This window comes from Pelodiscus sinensis, chromosome 24 (assembly GCF_052426305.1).
Source record: "Pelodiscus sinensis isolate ZL-2025 chromosome 24, ASM5242630v1, whole genome shotgun sequence".
Classification (NCBI taxonomy): domain Eukaryota; kingdom Metazoa; phylum Chordata; order Testudines; family Trionychidae; genus Pelodiscus; species Pelodiscus sinensis.
In genome coordinates, this window is record NC_143075.1 from 11,638,216 (window position 1) to 11,660,602 (window position 22,387).

General features: G+C 51.8%; 1 protein-coding gene across 5 annotated transcripts in view; it reads right to left on the minus strand.

Moving 5' to 3' along the window:
- The window catches only part of KLHL17 (kelch like family member 17), a 49,381-nt gene that overhangs the window by 20,913 nt on the left and 6,081 nt on the right, over positions 1–22,387 (minus strand). For 4 of the 5 annotated variants that reach the window (XM_075906238.2, XM_075906236.2, XM_089773056.1 and 1 more), the window contains 2 exons: positions 2,471–2,734; positions 1,589–1,710 (listed from right to left, as the gene is read on the minus strand). In XM_075906238.2, coding sequence (XP_075762353.1) covers positions 1,589–1,710; positions 2,471–2,681 — 333 coding nt within the window. In that variant the 5' untranslated portion in view covers positions 2,682–2,734. Of the gene's footprint in view, positions 1–1,588; positions 1,711–2,470; positions 2,735–15,924; positions 16,007–22,387 lie in introns of all 5 variants that reach the window. The other variant, XM_075906237.2, reaches the window with a different exon arrangement.

A 22,387-nucleotide genomic window follows, 5' to 3' on the forward strand; every position in this document is an offset into this window, starting at 1 on the left:
CTGGTCCCATTGCAAGTCTGCCCTCGACCTGCTTTCTCATGGTTTCTTCTGTGGTGCTGGACCTGCATGTGGCTGACTGGCTCTGAGATGCACAAAGCAGGCGACAAGAGGCAAAGATGCCCATGGAAAGATTCCTATTAACCTCAATGCGCCTTGCAACAGGCCTCACAAGAGCCAAGGGGGTGGCGTGGTAGCCCCCAAAGACAAGGTTAAACCACCCGCGGCTCTGCAATGGGCTCTCCTGTCTCTCCCCCCACAGACTGGGTGTTCTGGGAAATAGCTCCATCCTTTCTCCCGAGCAGCATGCTCAGTATAAAATGAGCCAGCAGCCTCACAACAGCTGCTGGCTATTTTAGATGAGTGCCCTGAATTCTAGTCTTTGTGCCGAGCTGGCGCGAGGCTGGGAGAGCGCTGCCCCTTCCCACGCAGACTATCACAAAAATGCCATGGGGCAGGGTGAGGGAGGGTCACATCAGGCCAGTCTGGGAAGCTGAATTAGGAGGGGAGAACAACAACAGGTTCCTTGGCCAGCTGTCAGCGACCGGAGCATTCTTCCCCAGCAAGGCCCCTGAGCAGTGAGTCCGTTCCACAGGGCAGAAGACAGGGCCACGGGATCAGGGGCCAGAGGGGAACAAGAGTCTGAATGAGAAGGCAAAGCTGATGGAGACTGGAGTTTTCTCTCCCTGCCCCTCCCCCTCTTCCCCCCCAGCCATGTCAATACAAATTTAAAATTTGGCTGCAAAAGCTTTTTCAAGTTTTTCGATGCAAAGGACAACAGGCTTATTCTGGGCAAGGCAGGGCTGCAAAGATTCTTGGGGTTTCGAACTGGGGCAGAATATAAAAAGTCCGTCATTTTGTTTGATTTCAAGGAGCAGGAAAATGAAGGGGGCACAACCCCCCTCCCTCACCCCCGACCCATATGCACGCACAGCTACAAAGGCTGGTGAAAGATTATATAGGAAACCAACTCATCAGTTCTGCACACCCAGGCCAGGCTGCGCCCATGCCAGGCGTCCCCACCACTGCTGCAGCACCCCCCGGAAGCACATCCCAAGCTGCGGATCTGCCCTTCATGCCTGGGGGCTCGAAGTGACCCGAACCTCAGATCCAAGGCTGAGAATCAGCACTGGCCTTCAGCCCAGTGACTTTGTTATTTGGTTGCCCTGGGCTACAGGACAATGGGATCTCGCCAGCCCTTGTAAAGAAACTCCCCAAACACCCCAACCAGAGGGAGGAGGTGAAACAGGCTGGGTTCCAGAGCAAGCAGCTGGAAAGCCACTGCAGGGCAAAAGATGAGGACAAGCCCCTGCAGCTCCCACTGAAGTCAGTGATAGTTGCAAGCACTTAGGCTGCACCAGGGGCTCTGCTTTGGCCCATCACTCAGCGCCACTCAGGATTCGGTCCAGTTGTTGCAATCGCAAGCACTTTGCCCCTGAGCCCGGTGGAAGCAAGAACGTCCCCCACCCCCATCTTGGGGCCAGTGTTTGACAGTCACGAATCAGGTCTCTAAGAATGGGTCTTTAGTCCTCATCGCAGGGCAGCAGGGCAAGGGGTGGGTTTCTGTGGGGGTGAGGAGGGGGATTCCTACCTGCACGTTCCCTTCCCCCACCACAATCTCCGCCGTGTAGGCATATTGCACCAGCTGCTCCAGGGCCTGCGGATCGATGTCGTGCAGCGTCACGTGGGTTTGGCGGCTTTCGCTCATCTCATCTGTGGGGACACAGGGAATCCTGCAATGAGGCCCTGCTGGGCAGGCGCATGGCCCGGGGGCAGCCTTGACTGTACGTGGCATGAACCAATTATCCTACACAGTACAACAGGGATATTCCTGGGACCCCCAGCCAGTCTTCATCAATAGCTTGGCGCTTCTCCCCTCCCTTTTAACTGGGGATCCCCCTCCGGTGCATTAGGGCTCTGTCGTATCAGCTTTAACTGCTCACCAATTCCTGGGGGCCTCTTCCTTTGCTTTCCACCCTTCACTTACAATCTCCCCTTTGCTGTTCATGGGAGTCCTCTCTCCATCTTGCCTTGACACTGGACTTTGAGCCCAAGGACAGGCTACTGCCAGCTGTGACATTCCCCCAAACCCTGCTCCTGGGCCATCAAAAAACTCAAAAGCCTGGAGCTTAGTTAAGGCCACAACTAGCTTAGATCCTGAGCCCTGGTCGCTGCTCATGTTCCAGGACTGACAGCTGATTCCCCCGGGGCCCCGCAGCCTGCAGGAGAGGCCCTTGGAAAGCCAAACTTCCAGCTTTCTTGTCTGTGGCCGGTGGAGGTGGGAGACCTGGAGGGGGAAGTGGGTTTGCGGCTGCAGGAGGTGCAGGTGTGGACAATGGTGTGGGGCAAGCCAGGCCAGGGAGAGCAGGAGAAGGCGAAGGGAGGGGGTTTGCCGTGGGAGTGCCGCCAGCCCAGCCCATGACGGGAAGGGCAAGAGAGGAATGGGGACTCCTGGGAAGAGCCGGATACTTGCTTGTGAACATGGCGTGGAAGTAGGGGCTGCAGGATGCCAGCACCACCTTGTGGGCCTTGATCTCCTTGGTGCCCACATGCAGCACGATGTCGCACAGCAGGCCCCGCTGCCGCATGCGGTTCATGCACACGAAGGCATCGTGGTAGTGCCGCTTGGAATTATGGGAGATGCTGTGGCCGTCCCGGTTGAGCAGCTGCATGGCCCCCTCCATGACTGCAAGATGGCGGCAGGCGCTCGGTTCTTCGCTGGGCCCCTTCAGGGTCACTGCAAGGGAAAGCCAGGGAGGTCAGCGAAGGAGGAACAACTGAGGCTCAGCTGTTTCCTCAAGTCCCCCCACCAGGCGCTACCCTCCCCTGCTCCCTAGCAGAAGAAGCCTGCTCCATGGGAGGAGAGCTTCCCGCACACTGGATCCCCTGCAAAGTGCCCCACAGGGAGGAAAATGCCTTCCTGCCCGCAAATTTGGCAGTGAGTTCTCATGAGCAAGAAGCATCCTAGAGAAGCATCCAATGCCACAGAGGAACTGACACGCCATGGGAGTGCCAAGAGCTGTAGACCCCAGGGCAAAGATCTGCAATGGTGTAACGAAGGGCAGGGCTTGGTCAACAAGGTACAATTAAACTCAGGGCAATATTCTGCAGGAGACGTAGCCAAAAACATCAGAACGGCCACACTGGGTCAGACTGAAAGTCCATCTAGCCCAGTATCCTGCCTTCCACAGCGGCCACTGCCAGGGGCCCCAGAGGGAATGAACAGAAGAGGGAATCATTAAGTGATCCTTCCCTTGGTGCCCATTCCCAGCTTCTGGCTAGAAACACACACCGGAGCTTTCCCTTGATGTTATAGCCAGGTATCTTATCCCATTCAGTCTTATCACACACATTTCCAAGCTACAGTGCTCCCTTTAAGCTAAGCACTTGGGTGGTCACCCAGGAGAAATTGAGGTATCACCCAGCTGATTAGCAGCGTGCCCACAACGGGCAGCATGTGTTTCTACTGGTGGTGCACATAACAAAATTTATTCCATATGTGGATGAAAAAAAATTAGAGGGAATATTGCCAAGCGACACCAGCAATCTTGGGTTGCTACTGTTTCCTTTTTCTGTAGCTCACCAGCTTTGTGTGGGTCAAAACAGAGCCTAATTTAAAGACCCAGGAGATTAAAAAAAACACAAGACTAAGTAACTGAAAAATGAAAAAAAAACCACCTTGTTCCCTGTATCGCATTCAGTGCCAGTGTTGTAGATTATGAAATAGAGCCAGGAATAAGAACCCACATCTCCTGAGTTCCATGGGCTGAGTAACCTTGGGCAAATCATGTCCCCTTCTGTGCCTCAGTTTCCCTCCCTGCCTGTTTAGAGTGTAAACTCTTTGGGGCAGGAGCTGTGTCTTACTATGCATTTCTACAGCCCTGTGCACAATGGAGAGCCTGATCTCTGGGGGTACGTCTAGACCACGAGGAATAACGGGGCTGCCGACAAAGGGCTTTGATGTCGACAGGGGGAACGTCCAGACTAGCGTGCGAGCGGACAAACAGCTGATCAGCTGTTTGTCGGCTCAGCGCGGCAGCCATGTAAATGTAAATGAAGCCGCGATCATTTAAATCGCGGCTTCATTTCCCTTTGTCGGCAGAGGCATGTAGATTAGGGTTGTAGGCAGAGGCATGTAGTCTAGACACAGCCTGGCAGCAGAAATCATTCAGCACCTTGCCGCAGAAGAATAATCTGCCACTCCATTGGCTCTTTTCAAAATATTGAACTACTACTAGATTTACCTGGCTCTGCTCAGGTCATCAATCTCCAATCATGGTGGTGGGGGAGAGAGCTTCAGCCCTCCTGCCCTCCCTAACGGGCGCCTGGGGGATAGGAGATTCGGGTGGGGCTGGGGATATAGGTTCAGTATGAAGGCTGCCCTGGGGAGAGAGGACAACCCCATCCCTCTCTTACAGAGGCAGCTTAGAGCCAGGTGAGATGCACTTATCTATGGCTACTGCAGCTGCTGGGGGTGGGGGCTGTGCCCCCTGGCTGGAGGACAGACAGTCAGACAAACTCTCTCAAATATAGAGTAGCTATCTGTCCCTTTCTCCCCCTACTGCCCCCAATGGGTTATAGATGTCCTGTCCCCATCTCTGCCCCCTGCAGTCATTGTACAGTATAAGTGTCCCTGTGAGCAGGGCCCTCCCTTTCCGTGTTATGAGAAACAATCACATTCCAGGCACACCCCATTATCCTGGCACGGCCAACCCCTGACCTTGCTTTAAGTTCTCCTAAGAGGGCGCTGCCTACCCAATGTGGTGGTCCTAGCTCTTACTGTTTAGGAGAAGTTCTTGAACAGATAGACAGACACACTCACTCCCAGACAGACAAACTCTCTCAAATATACAGTAGAACATTCATCAGAGGCCATTTAAACGGTTGGTCCATCCTTTTTGACTTCTGATCTCAACTCCTGCAGAATCTTGGGCTGGCCAGACGCCCATTTTGGGGAAGGACCCCTCCCTCCCTTGAAGTCCTTCAGATTGCTTTGAAAAGAATAAAGACCAATGCTCTATTTCTCTCCACATGCTCTGTGCTGTCTGTCCAGTCTGTATGGTGCACGTCCAATCTCCACCCCAGAACCCCCAGCCTTTTCAGATCCTGGTGTAGCCTGGCTTGCGACCAAACTGGGATCCCACCCATTCAGACACAGACCAGACCTCTTGTTCCCACATGCTGCTGAGGAGGGAACCTCTTGACCTCTGGCTAATGTCCTCTTTAGAGAGAAGCCCATTTGGGGTACCAATACAGCCCATCAGTTCATCCTATAGCCCACATAGGTGTGGGAGAAGAATCTTCCTTATGCTGGGTAATGCTGCCTGCATCTGCTTGATCCTGCTGGACTGCCTGGATCTTCAGAGACACCAAGTGGTCCTCACTGGGCTTCATAGATCTAGGAAGGATTATGATGATCTAGCCCAAGGATGGACAACCTAGGCTAGTGAGTGGGCTGCATGAGTGGTCTCCTTCCTCTCAGTAGGCCACAAGGTTGTAACCAAGACAGTCTCCCGGGCTAGGTTAGTTTTGCTAATTGCACTTGCCTGCCTAGAATTTGCGGGGTGTATCGACTGCACGGCAGCAGCGCTTTGATTGGATGCAGAGGGAGCGCGTAGGCTCTCCCAGCCAGTGTTGTGTGCAATCAGCATGCACCTCGCTTCACAAATCTGGCAACCCAGCACACAGGCAACAATAAACAAAATGTCTTGTGGGTCACATATAGAACCCCGATGGGGTACATGCAGCCCTCCACTGCTCCAGCCCATTCTTGAAGTCTCTCTCTCGTTCACGCACAATAAGGAAACGGACTGTCCTGGAGACCAACCACAGCATCAGTCAAGGTTTTGGAAATTCTTTCTGGCAGGCCATGTGGCATCATGCCAAGTCCGCTTTCCCCACGCTCAATACAGTCTTTGAACAAGCATTGGTGCAGTTACTCTACCGAGAAATCCCCACCTCCTCCCCCCGGCAGGGTCACAGGACCACAGCTATCCTCTCTGAATTTCAAGAGTAAGAAATAAATGTCACACACACACACCCCCATCCCCCATGAATCTGAGAAGGAGGGTTCCCCATCTGAGAGATGCAGGAAAGAAAAGCATTTGTTTCTGCTAAGAAATTTCCTTCTTCTCTTGCCAGCTGATCATGTCTCATGTGTCTAAGCCGCCTGCCATGTTTTGAAAGGTGCTTGACAGGCCTTTAGATTCTCACTGCGAGTAGCAGCCAAAAGAAAAAGAAAAAACACAGAGAAAGCACGAGCCAGGAAGGGGAAGAAAAAAAGGCACCTTTTAAAAAATCATTAGCCACGTTCTGATCAATAGGCCTGCCCCCGCATGCCTGCCGCGAGAGAATCTCCCCAGCCTCTGTCTGCCGCATCACACCTGCACGCCATCCACCTCCAGGAGCTTAAAAATAGAACTCTTCCGTGCTGCCGTTGCTCAGCTGTGAAGACATCCATTTATTTATTTTTAGCAGCACATAATGTACTGGGTTGGGGGGGACACAGGGACAGTGGGAGGACAATAACCTGCAGAAGAGAAACCTGCCATACTTTTTGGTACTTGGATGAATAGACACACAAAGAGGAAGGAAAGAAATTTCAGACTCTTGCCCCATTGTCTCTAGTGAAGGCTCCCAGACACAAGACAAAAGCAATAAAAAACCCCAACCAACCCCAAAATCCCTGATGTTTCTAGAGCTGGGTGTGCGTTGGGGGAGTACAGGACACCCTCGTGCCCATGCAAGGGGGAAATGCATCGGATAGTCTACTAAGCTTTTCCATTTGTATCTCCTGGGAGCCCATACGCTCATCACAAGCCCCTAGTGAAGCTGCAATATGCACAATAGACACCAGGCATATTAACGAATGTGGGTAAAGCTGCTTGGTGAACACAAGCTACAGTTATTACCCCTTCAGGCTTGAATCAAGGACTGTTTCCAAAGGCTGGTTTATGGCACTGGATGGGCTTTGCCAGAATGGCTTCGTTCCCTTTCCCAGGTGCAACCTCCTTAAGTCAAACCCGCAGGCTCCCTAGAGGGATGTGCACGCCTCCAGAAGTGCGTCTGCCTTCTTAATATGCCACCACGCGTGCTTTTGCCCATTACTATTTCAGGCATGCTCCAGTTCTCAGTGGAACGACTCCCCCGCCCCTTCCCCCAGCTCTCCAGCAGAGGTGGCACAGGAGGGGGTGGCATGAGAAGAGCGCGCTGGAGGCAGGAGTAGACACAAAGCTCCCTCATTGTGCTCTCGAAGCTTGCAGCAAGAGCCCCGCCGCACCAGCCAAGGCGAGGCACGCAGCACGTCAGCGGGGCTGACAGAGCCCAGCTGGCTTCAAAGGCAGGGAAAAAAGGCAAAGGGCAGCATAGCCAGACAGCGGCCCTCATGTTCTTGCAGCAGCTGGCAGGATGGAACACAAAGCTGTGAAATTATTTGGGACTTGCTTTCTGGGGAAGGGCCAGTTTAGAAAACGGTTGGAAGTCGCTGGACAGCCTTCGGGTGGAAGGTGTGAAGCAAGCAATGGTCTCAGTACAGCCAGGCCACACCACACCGTCTGATCATTAGCCCATTTCTAAAGGCCCCTTCTGTGTTATCGAGACAGGTGTTCACAAGAGCTCTGATGGAGAACAAGAACAAACCCTTGCCAGTCACCGTGACGACAAGCCATTTTCCTGTGCAGCTGAAGATCAGAGGCCACGATAATGGGCACCAGTTGGCTTCCTAATTAGAAGTCTCAGCAGAGAGGCTAACGAACAAAAAGACCCCATGTCTCCCTAAAGGTAGTTGGCACCACGTTGGGCCCGACAATCTAGCCAGCTTTCTATCCATCTTACAGTCCATTTATCCAGGCCACACTTCCTTAACTTTCTGGCAAGAATATTGTGGGAGACCATATCAAAAGCTTTGCTAAAGTCAAGGTGTGTCACATCCACTGACTTCCCCATGTCCACAGAGCCAGTTACCTCATCATAGAAGCTAATCAGATTGGTCAGGCACGACTTGCCCTTGGGGAATCCAGGCTGACTATTCCTGATAACTTTCCCTTCTTCCAAGTGCTTCAGAATGGATTCCTTGAGGATCCCCTTCATGATTTTTCCAGGGACTGAGGTAAGGCTGATTGGTCTGTAGTTCCCTGGATTGTCCTTCTTCCCTTTTTTAAAGATGGGCGCTACATTTGCCTTTTCCCAATCATCTGAGACCTCTCCTGATCTCCTCGAGTTTTTCAAAGAAAATGGCCAAAGGCTCTGCAATGACATTTGCCAACTCCCTCAGTACCCTCGGAGGCATTAAATCTGGACCCATGGATTTGTGTATGTCTAGTGAGTGCTTGTTTGCACAAAAACTATGTGGTGGAGGGAGTGAATGGAAACATTCTGAGCAATAACAGGGTCCAGAGGGTCAGTCTCCCAGAAAAAAGCTCTGTGCTTGCCCTTCAGCCTGGGAGAACTGGCTTCTATTGGCACTGCTCTCCTGGCTACCTCCCCAGCTAGGAGTTCCGAAACGCTCTGCGTTGACTCTTTGCAAGATTCAGGGTGCCGGGGGATTCCCAGGTGGCTGCAGGATGGAAGGCCACATTCCTCCCAGCTGACATCCCAGGTACTCCATTTCAGAGCTTCCTCCTGTTACTTGTCATACAGAGCAATTCTATGGTGGGGCTCTATCCAGGATTGATGAATCTAGAATCGTTAGCACCCAGAGTAAAGGCCTGTGGTCTTAGAGCCAAAGTTACAGCCTCCAGCCACATCTTCGCACTCATTTGTTGCCTTTGATTTCGTAGCGTTCCACAGCACTACTGGAAAAGACCATTGCTGGGTTTCACTCCCAGTGGGAAGCAGCAGGAAAAAGGATTAACAAAAGAGCCACCAGGTTTTGCACTGTACTAGTGTCCTCTTATTGATAGCACAGGTCCCTATTCATGAGTGAGTCTCCCACTAGTATTCCCTGTAAGCCGAGTGCTTGGGTGGCGCCCAGGAGAGATCCAAATGCTGCCCAGCTGCCACAGCCAGCAGCATGTGTTTCTACTGGCGGTGCACATCCACATATGCTGTGGTAAGCATAACAAAAAATTTTCTGCACATGGATAGAAAAAATTAGAGGAACATTGTGTTCCACAAGCTCTCAAAACCACATATCGGATTTGTGGCTGACTCATAGAATCGTAGAACCATAGAGCTGGAAGAGACCTCAGAAGGTCATCAAGTCCAGCCCCCTGCTCTAGGCAGGACCAATTCCAACTAAATCAACCCGGCCAGGGCTTTGTCAAGCCAAGACTTAAACACCTGTAGGGATGGAGACTCCACTACTTCCCTAGATAACCCATTCCAGTGCTTCACCACCCTCCTAGTGAAATAGTTTTTCCTAATATCCAACCTGGACCTCTCCCACCACAACTTGAGACCATTGTTCCTTGTTCCACCATCTGTCACTACTGAGAACAGCCTCTCTCCATCCTCGTTGGAACCTCCCTTCAGGAAGTTGAAGGCTGCTATCAAATCCCCCCTCACGCTTCACTTCTGCAGACTAAACAGACCCAAGTCCCTCAGCCTCTCCTCATATGTCATATGCTCCAGCCCCCTAATAATTTTGGTTGCCCTCCGCTGGACCCTCTCCAATGCGTCCACAACCTTTTTGTAGTGGGAGACCCAGAACTGGACACAATACTCCAGATGTGGCCTCACCAAAGCCAAATAAAGGGGAATAATGACATCTCTGGATCTGCTGGCAATGCTCCTCTTAATGCAACCTAATATGCCATTAGCCTTCTTGGCTACAAGGGCACACTGTTGACTCATATCCAGCTTCTCATTCATTGTAATCCCCTGGTCCTTTTCTGCAGAACTACTACTTAACCGGTTGGTCCCCAGCTTGTAACTATGCTTGGGATTCTTCCGTCCCAAATGCAGGACTCTGCACTTGTCCTTGTTGAACCTCATCAGATTTCTTGTGGCCCAATCCTCCAATTTGTCTAAGTCACTCTGGACCCTATCTCTGCCCTCAAGCATATCTACCTCTCCCCCTAGCTTAGTGTCATCCGCAAACTTGCTGCGGGTGCAATCCATCCCCTCATCCAGGTCATTAATAAAGATATTGAACAAAACTGGTCCTAGAACTGAACCGTGGGGCACTCCACTAGAAACCGACTGCCATCCTGACATCGAGCCATTGATCACTACCCGCTGGGCCTGGCCTTCTAGCCATCTTTCTATCCATCTTACCGTCCATTTATCCAATCCACATTCTCTTAACTTGCTGGCAAGAATATTGTGGGAGACTGTATCAAAAGCCTTGCTAAAGTCAAGGTGTATCACATCCACTGACTTTCCCATGTCCACATAGAAGCTAATCAGATTGGTCAGGCACGACTTGCCCTTTGATTAGGAATAGTCAGCATGGATTCACAATTTCCTCTCTTCCAAGTGCCTCAAAATGGATTCCTTAAGGATCCCTTCTATGATTTTTCCAGGAACCGAGGTAAGACTGACCGGCCTATAGTTCCTTTGGATCGTCCTTCTTCCCTTTTTTGAAGATGGGCACTAGATTTACCTTTTTCCAATCATCCAGGATTTCTCCCGATCTCCACAACTTTTCAAAGATAATGGCCAAAGGCTCCTCAATGACATTTGCCAACTCCCTCAGTACCCTTGGAAGCATTAAGTCTGGACCCATGGATTTGTGTATGTTTAGCTTTTCTAAATAGTTCCTAACCTGTTCTTTACCCACTAAGGGCTGTCCATCTTGCATCACTTAGCGCATTAGTCTGGGAGCGGACCTTGTCCGTGAATACAGAGGCAAAGAAAGCATTGAGTACTTCAGCTTTCCCCACATCATCTGTCACTAGGTTACCTCCTTCATCCAGTAGGGGCCACACACCCTCTCTGATCACCTTCTTCTTCTTAGCATGCCTGTAGAAACCTTTCTTGTTATCCTTCACAGCCTTAGCCAGTTGCAATTCCATTTGCGCTTTCGCCTTCCTGATAACCCCCCGGCCTTCTCGAGCTATACCTTTAAACTCCTCCCTGGTCATTTGTCCAAGTTTCCACTTTTTGTAAGCTTCCTTTTTGTGCTTAAGTTCACCAAGGATTTCCCCTGTAAGCCAATCTGGTCTCCTACCATGTTTGCCTCTCTTGCTACGCGTCGGGATGGTTTCTTTCTGTGCCTTCAATAAGGCTTCTTTAAAATACTGCCAGCTGTCCTGGACTCCTTTCCCTTTCATGTTAGCATCCCAGGGGATTCTGCCCATCAGGTCTTTGAGGGAGTCAAAATCTACTTTGTTGAAGTCCAAGGTGTGTATTTTACTACTCTCTTTTCTTCCTTTGGTCAGGATCCTGAAATCTACCATCTCATGATCACTGCTTCCCAGGTTGTCACCCACCTCCACTTCCCCTATTAGTTCCTCCCTGTTTGTGAGCAAAAGGTCAAGCTGCACATGGCCCCTGGTTGAATCCTTCAGCACTTGTGTCAAGAAGTTATCCCCAACATTCTCCAAAAACTTCCTGGATTGCCTGTGTACTGCCGCATTGGTTTCCCAACAGATGTCAGGGTGATTAAAGTCCCCCACAAGAACCAGGGCCTGCAATCTGGAAGCTTCTCTCAGTTGTCTGAGAGGAGGGAGGGTTTCTCTCTGTTAGGGTATGTCTACACTGCAAAGTTAATTCGAACTAACAGACATTAGTTCGAATTAACTTTGATAGGCGCTACACTAGCGCTCCGCTAGTTCAAACTTAATTCGAACTAGCAGAGCGCTTAATTCGAACTAGGTAAACCTCATTGTACGAGGACTAACGCCTAGTTCGAATTAGCTAGTTTGAATTAAGGGCTGTGTAGTCACTTAATTCAAACTAGTGGGAGGCTAGCCCTCCCCAGCTTTCCCTGGTGAACCTGTGCTATCGTCTGCCCCCCTCCCGGCCCCGGAGCCCTTCAAGGGGCACGGGCTGGCTACGGTGCCCATGCCAGGTGCAAGCCTGCCAGCACCCAGCCAGCAGACCCTGCACCTGGCATGGCTCGAGCCAGCCACCCGCTGCCACCCAGCCCTCTGCCTCTTCCCGGGACCAGGCTGGCAGCTCCCAGGAGCCTGCCCGGGTCCGCAAGAGGCGGGCGCCCGCCTGGTCTAGTGCGGAGATCGTGGACCTCATCCACGACCTCTGCACTAGGCACAGGAAATTGGCCGTCTAGGGCAGGATAGCTGCCAGCCTGGCCACCCAGGAGCAGGTTGGCATGAAAATCAAGGTGGTCCACTGAGACCCCCGACCCTGAGCCCTGAGCTTACAATGGCCGTACTGGGTCAGACCAAAGGTCCATCTAGCCCAATAGCCTGTCTGCCGACAGTGGCCAACACTAGGGACCCTGGAGGGGATGGACCGAAGACAATGACCAAGCCATTTGTCTCGTGCCATCCATCTCCAGCCTTCCACAAACAGAGGCCAGGGACACCGTTCCTACCCCCTGGCTAATAAAGTCATGGAGGTTGGGTCCATGGAGTGCTATCTAACTTCTCTTTAAACTCTGTTATAGTTCTAGCCTTCACAGCCTCCTGCAGCAAGGAGTTCCACAGGTTGACTATTTGCTTTGTGAAGAAGAACTTTCTGTTATTAGTCTGAAGCCTGCTACCCATTCATTTCATTTGGTGTCCTCTAGTCCTTCTATTATGGGAACTAATGAAGAACTTTTCTTTATGCACCCTCCCCACACCACTCATGCTTTTATAGACCTCTATCATACACCCCCTCCGTCTCCTCTTTTCTAAGCTGAGAAGTCCCAGTCTCTTTAGCCTCTCTTCATATGGGACCTGTTCCAAACCCCTGATATTGTAGTTGCCCTCCCCTCTCCCACCCTCTCTCTTCCCATCTCCCACCTCCTTTTCCCAGTCTCCCCGAGTTTTGTTCAATAAAGAGAGTTTCTATTTTTGAACACACGTGTCCTTTATTTTGTATCTCAGGAAGGGGGGCTAGGGAGGGGTAAGTGGAAGGAGGTGAGGGAGGAATGGGGTACGAGCCCCCGATGGGGAGGACTGGGGTGGCTCTGTGGGCTTCTTGGGGTGGAAGCTCTCCTGAAGCCCCTTGATTGACCCCCCGGATGGCAGCCTGCGGTAAGTGCAGCCGGTCTGATGGCCGAGTGCTGTGATGTGCCGAGTGTGGGCACTCAGGGCACTCCAAGCCAGGACTGCTTTGCAAGCGGGGAACCCCTGAGAACTGTCTGTCCGGGGTGGGGGTCGGGTCCCTTTAAGCACAGCCCTCGGCTAGCCTGAGGCAGCAGCTCCACACTCTAAGTCCTAATCTGATGCTCTGCCGGCACTGCTTCTGGCCATCCTTAACCTCGGTTCAGGGTCCACTCAGTGTGGACATGCTAGTTCGAATTAGCAAAATGCTAATTCGAACTAATTTTTTAGTCTAGATGCACTAGATCGAATTAGCTTAGTTCGAATTAACTAATTCGAATTAAGTTAGTTCGAATTAGCGCTGTAGTGTAGACATACCCTTAGAGAAAAAACTGCCCCCCCAGTAAAAAGTTTGGCCAGGCCGCTTTTGTTATAGTGGACTGCAGTACTCCTTGGGAGAAACTGGCCACACCCTTTCTGCAAGCGTGTGAAAAGGGGAAAATAGCCTCAGACTTTCCCACCCGTCACCTTGGCGTGAGAACTGCGGGGCTTACAGGTCGCATGAAACCTGCACAGTTTTGGCCCAACCCCTGCGACACAGACCCCCACTTGGTGTCCGTTGGGACGTATATGGTAATATGCAAGCGTGGGAAAGCGATGTGCAGATTTGGGGATAAATACCCATCTCACAGTTCGCTCGAGGAGGTCTTCGCAACACACTTACCACTGTGCGTGTGCCTTCCCGTATACTTCAAAGCGCTGCCACCCTGATTAACCGACCAGCCACCTCCCCCGACTCTCGGGCGTAACCAAGGCCTTCGCAACCGAACCGATATCTTTGAAATGTTCCGTGTGCTGTGTAAGTTGGTATGTATGATTTGATTTTTTTCTTGTTGTATAAGCTTAGTGTTGTAGTTGTTTTGGGTAGTACATAGAGTTTGTAGTTATCACTGTTATTTAATTAGTGTAGCTGGATATTTTTAGAATAGAGATTATTCCCCTTGCCATTCCCATCCTTATATCTCTGACACGTTTAACTAGAAATCATAGAATAAATATAATAAATACTGTAAATTCATTATTAACACGGCCTATTAAAAATCTTAGAATAAATACTATAAATTCATCACTGTCATAAATAAATATCTTTTATTTGCTAAAACGGTCCACCTGGTTCTGTCCTTCCCCCTTTGGGTATGCATCATTGGACCTGTGATTCTCGCGACACTCTCCTGAGGAGCACCCGTCCTTACGGCACCCCAGGAGGGAGCATCATGTTTTTTTGGCGTCATTCCTGCAACTGGATGCAAGTCAGCTGACCTTGAGTCCCGATTCTGCCATTGGGTAAGCACAACCCTGCCTTTTAAGTGAATGCATTGAATGGAAGGAAGAACAAGAAGGTGGGCAAAAATGGACGTGTGTGTGCCTGAGCTGCAGCAGGGTTAGGGTAGGGAGCTCGCCCCTTTACACAGGGCTCCACAGCTGGGGACTGAATGTATGTGGAGAGCTCTTTGGTGTTAGGACCATGTTCATGTTGTATTTGTGCAGCTCTGATACCGGCTGGGGACCTGCTAGAACAATGGTGGGCAACGTGTGGCCTGCAGGCTGCATGTGGCCCATTGGAGTTCCACCTGTGGCCCACGCACTCCTCTGTCCCCTTCCCCCACAGACCTCATGTACTGAGCCCCTGGAACCCTGCACTTACCTGCCCCTCCCCATCCCTCCCAGCACTTTCAGAGCACCACGAGTCGGCTGATTCGCACTCAGCCCCCGCTCCTCTCCCTCCCTCCCGGAGCCCAACCACAAACCAGCCAATTCATGGCACTTTGAGAGGAAGGGAGAGGAGTGAGTGAGTGCACAGCTCCAGTACGCAGGAGGCATGGGGGGGAGGGGGATAGGGTTGCCTGGTGTCCAGCTTTTGCCTGGACAGTCTGTTATTTCTGGCCCCTGTCCGGTAAAAAAACAGAAAATGTCCAGTATTTTCTGTTTCTATTGGCTGGAAGTCTGGCGGAGACATTCTTCCCCTGCCACGTCTGGTGAGGGTGGGGGAGTGAGCAGCAACTTTTTTTTGCTCAACCAATTTTTTTTTCCTGCCATGTTCAGGATTTTTTGTGGAAGTATCTGGCAACCCTAGGAGGAGAAGGGAGCAGAAAGGGGGTGCACAAGCTGCAGGCGAAACCCCAATGGGCCACATGCAGCCTGCAAGCCGCAGGTAGCCCACCACTGGATTTCAATCTTGCAGCCCACTGAGAGAAAGGAGGCCACTCATGAGGCCCACTCACTAACCTAGGTTGCCCATTCACGTGCTAGAAGATAGGAATGAAGATTTGACACACACCTCTCCCTCCCCCCGTTTAAACATTTTATATGCAGAATGCAGTGAAACGCTTTCCCCATTTCCCCTTTTAAATAGGAAAATCTTCCATGTGACCCTCCCATTGAGTTCTTAGAAAGATCATTCTCTAGCAGCCAACATCACAGAGTTTTGCCAAGGGTCACCAAAGAGGCTCTAATCATTAGCCTTTTACTATGGACTTTTGGAGTATTTGTGCTGTTCTAGGGACAACTCAATTCAAAATCTTCCCTTTTCCGTGTGTGTGTAAATTGCACACACATGGGGTTTTTTTTGGAGGGCACAGATAGGGTTAGAAGTCACCCTCTGTATCACAGTGGGGCAGAACAAGGCCCCTGGAAAAATCATGAGGCATAAATAGCTCTGCTGATAGCTATAACAATAGGCCCTGTTGTGCTATTGCACAGCATCGCTAGAAATACAGCATGTGCAAACACCAGTAAAACAAACCAGACACCCACTGTGCCTGCAAGTTCTCACCTCCTCAGCTTCCTTTTGAAGGGTAGCGCTGCCAGGCAGTCACATCAAATTAACACAGGAGTCCAAGCAGGGGTGGCCAACTCTGCAATATTTCAAGAGAGATCCCTCATTCTGTGCCCCACAGCCTACAGCCTGTATCCAAGAAAGAGCGACAGGATGAACCTCTCTAGTCTGGCACTCTCTGGTTTGGCAACACCCATAGTCTGGCATCATTTTAGTTAGCCGGATGCCCACTTACCATGGGAGAGGTAAAGTTTCCCAGGGTCCCATGAAGTTTGTTTACAGCCTCCAGTTCTGGCTCTCAATGTTCTGTGCTGTTATTTAGTTCTAATTTACCCCTAAATGTCTCCTAAGAGCTCAGTAAGGCAGTGGTTCCCAAACTTTTCGGCAACACGCCCCCTTTTTGATTTTTGGAAAACTCTCATGCTCCCCACCCACAGCAAAACTTGTTGAGCAAAAAAAAAAAAAAAAAAGAGAACTGACCGAGGCAGCAAAACTTACTTGATGGGGGGGGGGGGGGGCTGGGTTGCCTTGTGCCCCCCCTGGAATTTCTTCACACCCCCCCCCCCCCGGGAGGCACACACACCAGTTTGGGAACCCATGCAGTAAGCAGTGGAAGTGTTGGTAACGCTGCTAGACAAATCCCATGGTCAGGCAAATTCTCTGGTTCGGCAAAGGTCAGGTGCTAAGGGTGCTGAGCTAGAGAATTTCAACCTATACTAAGGAACAGTAATAGAAAAGTAGCCGTGTTAGTCTGGTCTAGCTGAAACAAAAAACAGGACTAATCCTGCCTTTTGTTTATACTAAGGAACAAAAGATAAGAGGTTTGCAAGCAACAATAATTTCTAAACCCTCTCCTCTCGGTATTCCAAGGCCCTAAGGACCAGACACTGACATAAAGGGTTGGTTTTGAACCCTCACCTCAACACAACGAGATTCTGTCCCTTAAAAAGAAATATGATCCCATACTTTCTACAGACTTCTCCTTTATGTCCCTGGGATGCTGGTAGGTACCTTTGTGTATATCCAGCAGCTCACATTCTCACAGCCCTGTTATATAGGCAAAAAACCACATAAAGATCTAGTGGTACAGCAGAGCTAGAGCGCGCGTATCAGAAAAGGACATTTCCCGTGGAATCACTACCTCCCACCCCATTTCCTAGGCGCTAGTTGCACACAGCTAACTTCCCACTGAAGCAGATCTGGTGCTGTAACAACCCATTGATTTCTTCAGCTCAGCACAGCTAGAAGCCAGACGACACTGCAGAGAGCAGCAGGAGGGAAGATCAAGCAGGCCTTGGTAAGGTAGCACTCAAAAGGAAAGAGATTCTGGCCCTGCAGATGCCAGGAATTAGCACCGCCCCTTACTGACTGATGTTAATACCTCAGGACAGGGAGAGCAAACGTGGACTCCTTGGGGTAGGAGAGCAGCTGGGAGGAAGAGGCATTCAGCATCCCCATCGCACTATTTCCCTCCTCCCCTGCAGAGAGGGATGGCTCAAGGAGAGGCACACAGCCCCCTACCCTCCGCACCCCGGCCTGGCCTGAGCTGGACAGCACAAAGGCTAAAGTGCATGTTGTGTCTCTCCTGGCCTCCTGTTGAACAGCGGATTCTAGCACACAGTTGCATCCTCCGCAGCAAGACCCAGCGAGCTACAACCACCTGCACAAGCCTCTACTACAATCTTGCCAAAACATAATTGAAAAATGCCTCTTGTCTTTGGTCCCTCCCCCCAGGGCAGCCCCCACCTGCAGGCCACCAGGACCCAACCCACAGAGCATCCATAATTCTCCTTGACTGAGGTTGCTTCTTCCTGCGCCTAAGCACACAAACACACACACCGCGCCTGCCGAGCGGCGGCATTATTCAGCTCTTGCTGAGTGCCGGCGTGGGGCGCAACAGATAGAGCCGACTGGTGCTAGCCAGAAGCACTGGCTTCCAGCTCTCCCTGGAGGTTTTTATGAATTAGACAGAACGACGCGCATTGAATCCTCCTGTCTAGACAGCTGCAAGGAAGTGACAGGCTGCCAGGGAGCGTGTGTAGCTCTGGGGGTGGAACGCGCACAATTGCCAGCGCTGTAGCATGCAGAGATGGGGGTGGCTTCAGGCAGGGCCCACCCATTGGCACACTGGCTGTTTGACCCTGGTGAATATCAATGCTTTCCCCACCGCCTTGGTGAGGATTGGTCGGCAGCTCTGGTGGATGGAGAGGTGTGGTGCCATTTTCTATTAAAAGTGTCTCTGCTGCACATCCCTCCCGTGCACAGGGGGGCTGGAATAATTTTTACAGTGGGGGTGCTGACTAGGGATGTGAAAAGTTGGTTAAAAAGGTAACCGTGTAACTGCCTGGCTCCTGGGGAGGTGGCTTCTCTGCAGGAGGGAAGCTTCCGCCCTGGAAACGGAGCAGGAAGCCCCTGCTGGTCCCATTCCTGGGGAGCCAGCACGTAACCTGTGTTGGGGGGCTAGACCCCACCACAGACAGGGGTTGCTCCATCCAGCCAGCCAGAGAAGCCCCTGCTTGCAGTGGGTCCCACAGGGCTGGAGACACCCCAGCCTGAAGCCGGCAGGAAGCTGCTGCAGCCCCTACAGTTAACTAGAACACCCATTTAGGGTGTTGCTTATTGATTAACCTTTCACATCCCCAGTGCTGACAGCCATGAAACAAACCATCAGCCCTGTACATGATGGAAACCACAGCAAGTCAGGGGGGTAGTAGCACCCCTAGTTTCAGCACCTAGGCCTGTGCACCTGCACTTTTTTTTAGAAAGTGCAAATTTAGGGCTGCACCATGACCTACAGCTCCCCCTTAAGGGCAATGGCAGGAGCGCCAGACAGAACCTCAGCAGCCACTGCACCTTGGCCATGGAACGCCTAGTCCAGGGGCAATTCTGCCCTGGGTGCATTTGGAGCCATTGTCAAATTGCAGAATTGCCCAAGGACTGAACTCTTGCACTGGCACCAGGACTCACCAGGTTGTAGGCCAAATGCAAAACTTGTGTCTTTGGCTCGACTTCCCCCACCCTTCCCCAGTACTTTCTTTAGACAAATTACTCCAAATTCAGTTCTTTCACCGCCAGGCTAGGGAGAGGTAGCACAAATATGCTGGAGGAACAATGGGGGGGTCAGACATACCCAACAGAGGTACCTCATGCCTGGATCTTCCCAGCCCTGTGCCGAAGAGAATGAGAGAGAGAGAGAAAGAGAGTGTGTGTGTGTATGCGCGCGCACGCGTGCAGGGTGTGTGAGTGCACGTGCAGGGTGTGTGTGCGCGCGCACGTGAGCATGCAAAGGCAGGGGGCGTGTGTATGCGCGCGCCTGCGTGTGCAGGGTGTGTGTGAGTGCACGTGCAGGGTGTGTGTGCGCACGCGCACGTGAGCGTGCAAAGGCAGGGGGCGTGTGTGTGTGTGCGCCTGCGTGTGCAGGGTGTGTGTGTGTGTACGTGCAGGGTGTGTATGCACGCGCGTGAGTATGCAAAGGCGGGGGGTGTGCGCCTGCGTGTGCAGGGTGTGTGTGTGTGTGTACGTACAGGATGTGTGTGCACGCGAGCGTGCAGTGTGTGTGTGTGTGTGTGTGTGCACGTGCAGGGTGTGTGTGTGTGTGTGTGTGTGTGTGTGTGTGCGCGCATGTGCGCACGCTGCACAGGAAGTCAAGTCAATGGGAGATACAACTTCTGATTTAGCCCTAAGCAAGTTAAGGCCTGAGATCCAGTAACTCGTTACTGTGGCCACTCCTTAGGAGAGTAGGGATGAAGACCTCACAGGAGGCACGTTGATCCCACATACCCAGCATAGTGAAGCATCACCTGCAGTTGAACAGGCTCCGGGGCGGGGGGGGGGAGACCTCACTCCCCTGCCCCAGGTATGGGGCCAGTGGTGCAGGTTGTTCAGCTCAGCAGACAAGTAGCCCAGCAGCAATAAACAAACACTTTACCTTTGCTCAAGGAACAGAGGTGTCCCTTCCGGAGATGTAGGTCGTGCAGCACAATTCCCTCGCTCCCTGGCACAATCATGCATTGTACGTAAAGTATTATGTGCACATGTGTGGCAATATTCCCTCCATATGTGGAATACATTTTGATACATGCACCACAGCATGTGTGGATGTGCACCACCAGTAGAAACACATGCTGCCGGCTGTGGGCGCTCTGCTCATCAGTTGGGCAGAATTTGAATCTCTCCTGGGTGGCTGCCGAAGCGCACAGCTTACAGGAAACACTGGTGTGTGATGCTCTTGTACGTCAGGGACTAGGTTAGCATCAGGCCTAGTGCAGGCAGCTTCCAATTCTCAATCCTGGTGAATCTGCACCCCATTACTTCCCTGCAACTCCTCCTACACTGTCCTGCTGGGAATTCACACCAGGTTGTGATACACGGTGGTAGCCAAGCACTGCCCAGAGACACATACCTCTGCTGCTGCTCCCTGCACCACTCCATGGCAGGTCCCATCCTGGGTTTATCCAGGGTCATAAAGAACCCTGTAATAAAGAAGCGCCCACACTGGACTGGGCCGCAGAACCTAACTCTTCAGCCTGGGCCTAATGCGAAATGCACACATTGTTCCAGAAGACTAAACCATGCTGTCAATTTCCCACCCTGCTCGAGAGTAGACCCCACAGACAGAGCATCATCAACCTCCAGCTGAGGACATAACAATACCAGCCAGCCTAGCGTGTTCTATTTTCTAATTAAGAACACCTGCCCATATCAGGGATGGGGGAAACTGAGGCACGGGGTGAGATTAAGTGGCTTGGCAAAGGCCCAGATGTCAGGATTGGCTGAATTCAAATTCAGGAGCTGCTGGCTCACCATCCTGTGCTCAGACTACTCTTCCCTGGCTTGGTGGGATGCAAAGTGAGGCACATGCATTCTACCTGCCCCGTCTCAGAGCATCTGATAATAGATGGCAATTTACTCATACAGAACAGGCCACTTACTACCCAGTGGTGCTCCACTCTCAAAGAAAAAATACATCCATTGTAGATGTCCAATAAAACCTTGTGTGTACATGGTCATTACAAACAAAAGCCAACGCTGACTGAGATGCAGCAATGGGACCTAAGGGAGAGAGCATTGGACTGGTATTCAGAAGACTTGGCTTCTATTCCTGGCTCTGCCAATGGCTAGCTGAGTGACCTTGGGCAAGTCACTTTAATGGCACTGGGCCTCAGTCTTCCTATCTGTAAAATGGGGATAATGAGACTGCAATAATAATGCTCAGTACTTCACAAAAGAGAACAATCACCTTCCTTGCAGTCCTGAGGCCCGTAGTGGGGTCTGCCTGTGCGGATGCAGTTTCAATTTTCTAGCAGCCTCTTGGGGCCAGATTTTCAGGAGGTCTCTGCCTTCGGAGAGAACGTTGGGTGCTGAGGTCTTTTGATGATCTGGCCCTTAATATCTGGGTCTTTTAATGGGTTGGTTTCATGTTGAACATTAAGCAAAACCTTTTCTCTTTACATCTTTATGAGAGGTCAACATACCTGTCGAATAACAGGACATGTGGATAAATGTATAAACCCAGAGGTCCAAGTTCTGCTTTCCCCTTCAGTGGATGGGGCAGAATGGACACTCTTTTACCCAGGCCTGCTTGTGCCCAAGTGGAAGGCAGAGGGGAGCATTAGGACAGGCAAAGGGCCTGCTCAGCTGCTTCCAGTGGTCCTGTCTTTCCTGCTCTTCTTTCACGTGAAGTCGTGCTGTGCTGGCTCTAGAACTCGGGTAGGAAGTGACACACACCCGTGCACCTACCTTGGCACAACAAGGTTAAGGATCAGGGGTCTCAGACTCCTGGCTGCAGGCCATCCCTAGCCGGAGCAGTTACACAACCTATCCCGGGGGGAGGAGAGGCCGGGGGGAGGGGAGCTGTCCATTACTGGCCCCCAAGCCCTGCCCCTTCCTGCAATTGCCCTGCCCTCTCTCCCCCATGGCACCCCGTCCCCTGAGGATGCAGCTTTGGGGATCTCCCTGGGGGCTGGTGCGTCGCAGCTGCAATGGTGGCAGGGAAACAGAGTGCACTAGGCAAGTGTACTTGCTCCACTGCGCTCTGCTTAGGCGCCGGGGGGAGAGTGCAGGGGGAGGAGGAGAGGATGCTACCACGGTGCACCCGGCCCTCCTGGTGATCCCCAAAGCCATGTCCTCAAGGGATGGGGTGCCATGGGGGCAGAAGGTGGGGTAATGGCAGGAAGGGATGGGGCCAGTAACGGACACACACACCCCAGCCTGCTGAGAATCCCAGGGCAGAGTGTGCAATTGCTCAGGCCGGGGATGGCCTGTGGGTTGGGAGTTTGACCTAACTAGAGTCAAGTTGAGGCTCGTGCACAGTCCTCAGCTGCCTCTGCTGGAATAATCTTTTGTATGAGCCAGAGAGAACATTCCCTGTTGCTTAAAATATCAGTTTTCGTGTTAACAGTCACCGCCCCCAAAGCCCCCTCGCCCTGGGTGCTGTGCAAACCCGGGCAGCCCCTGCCCC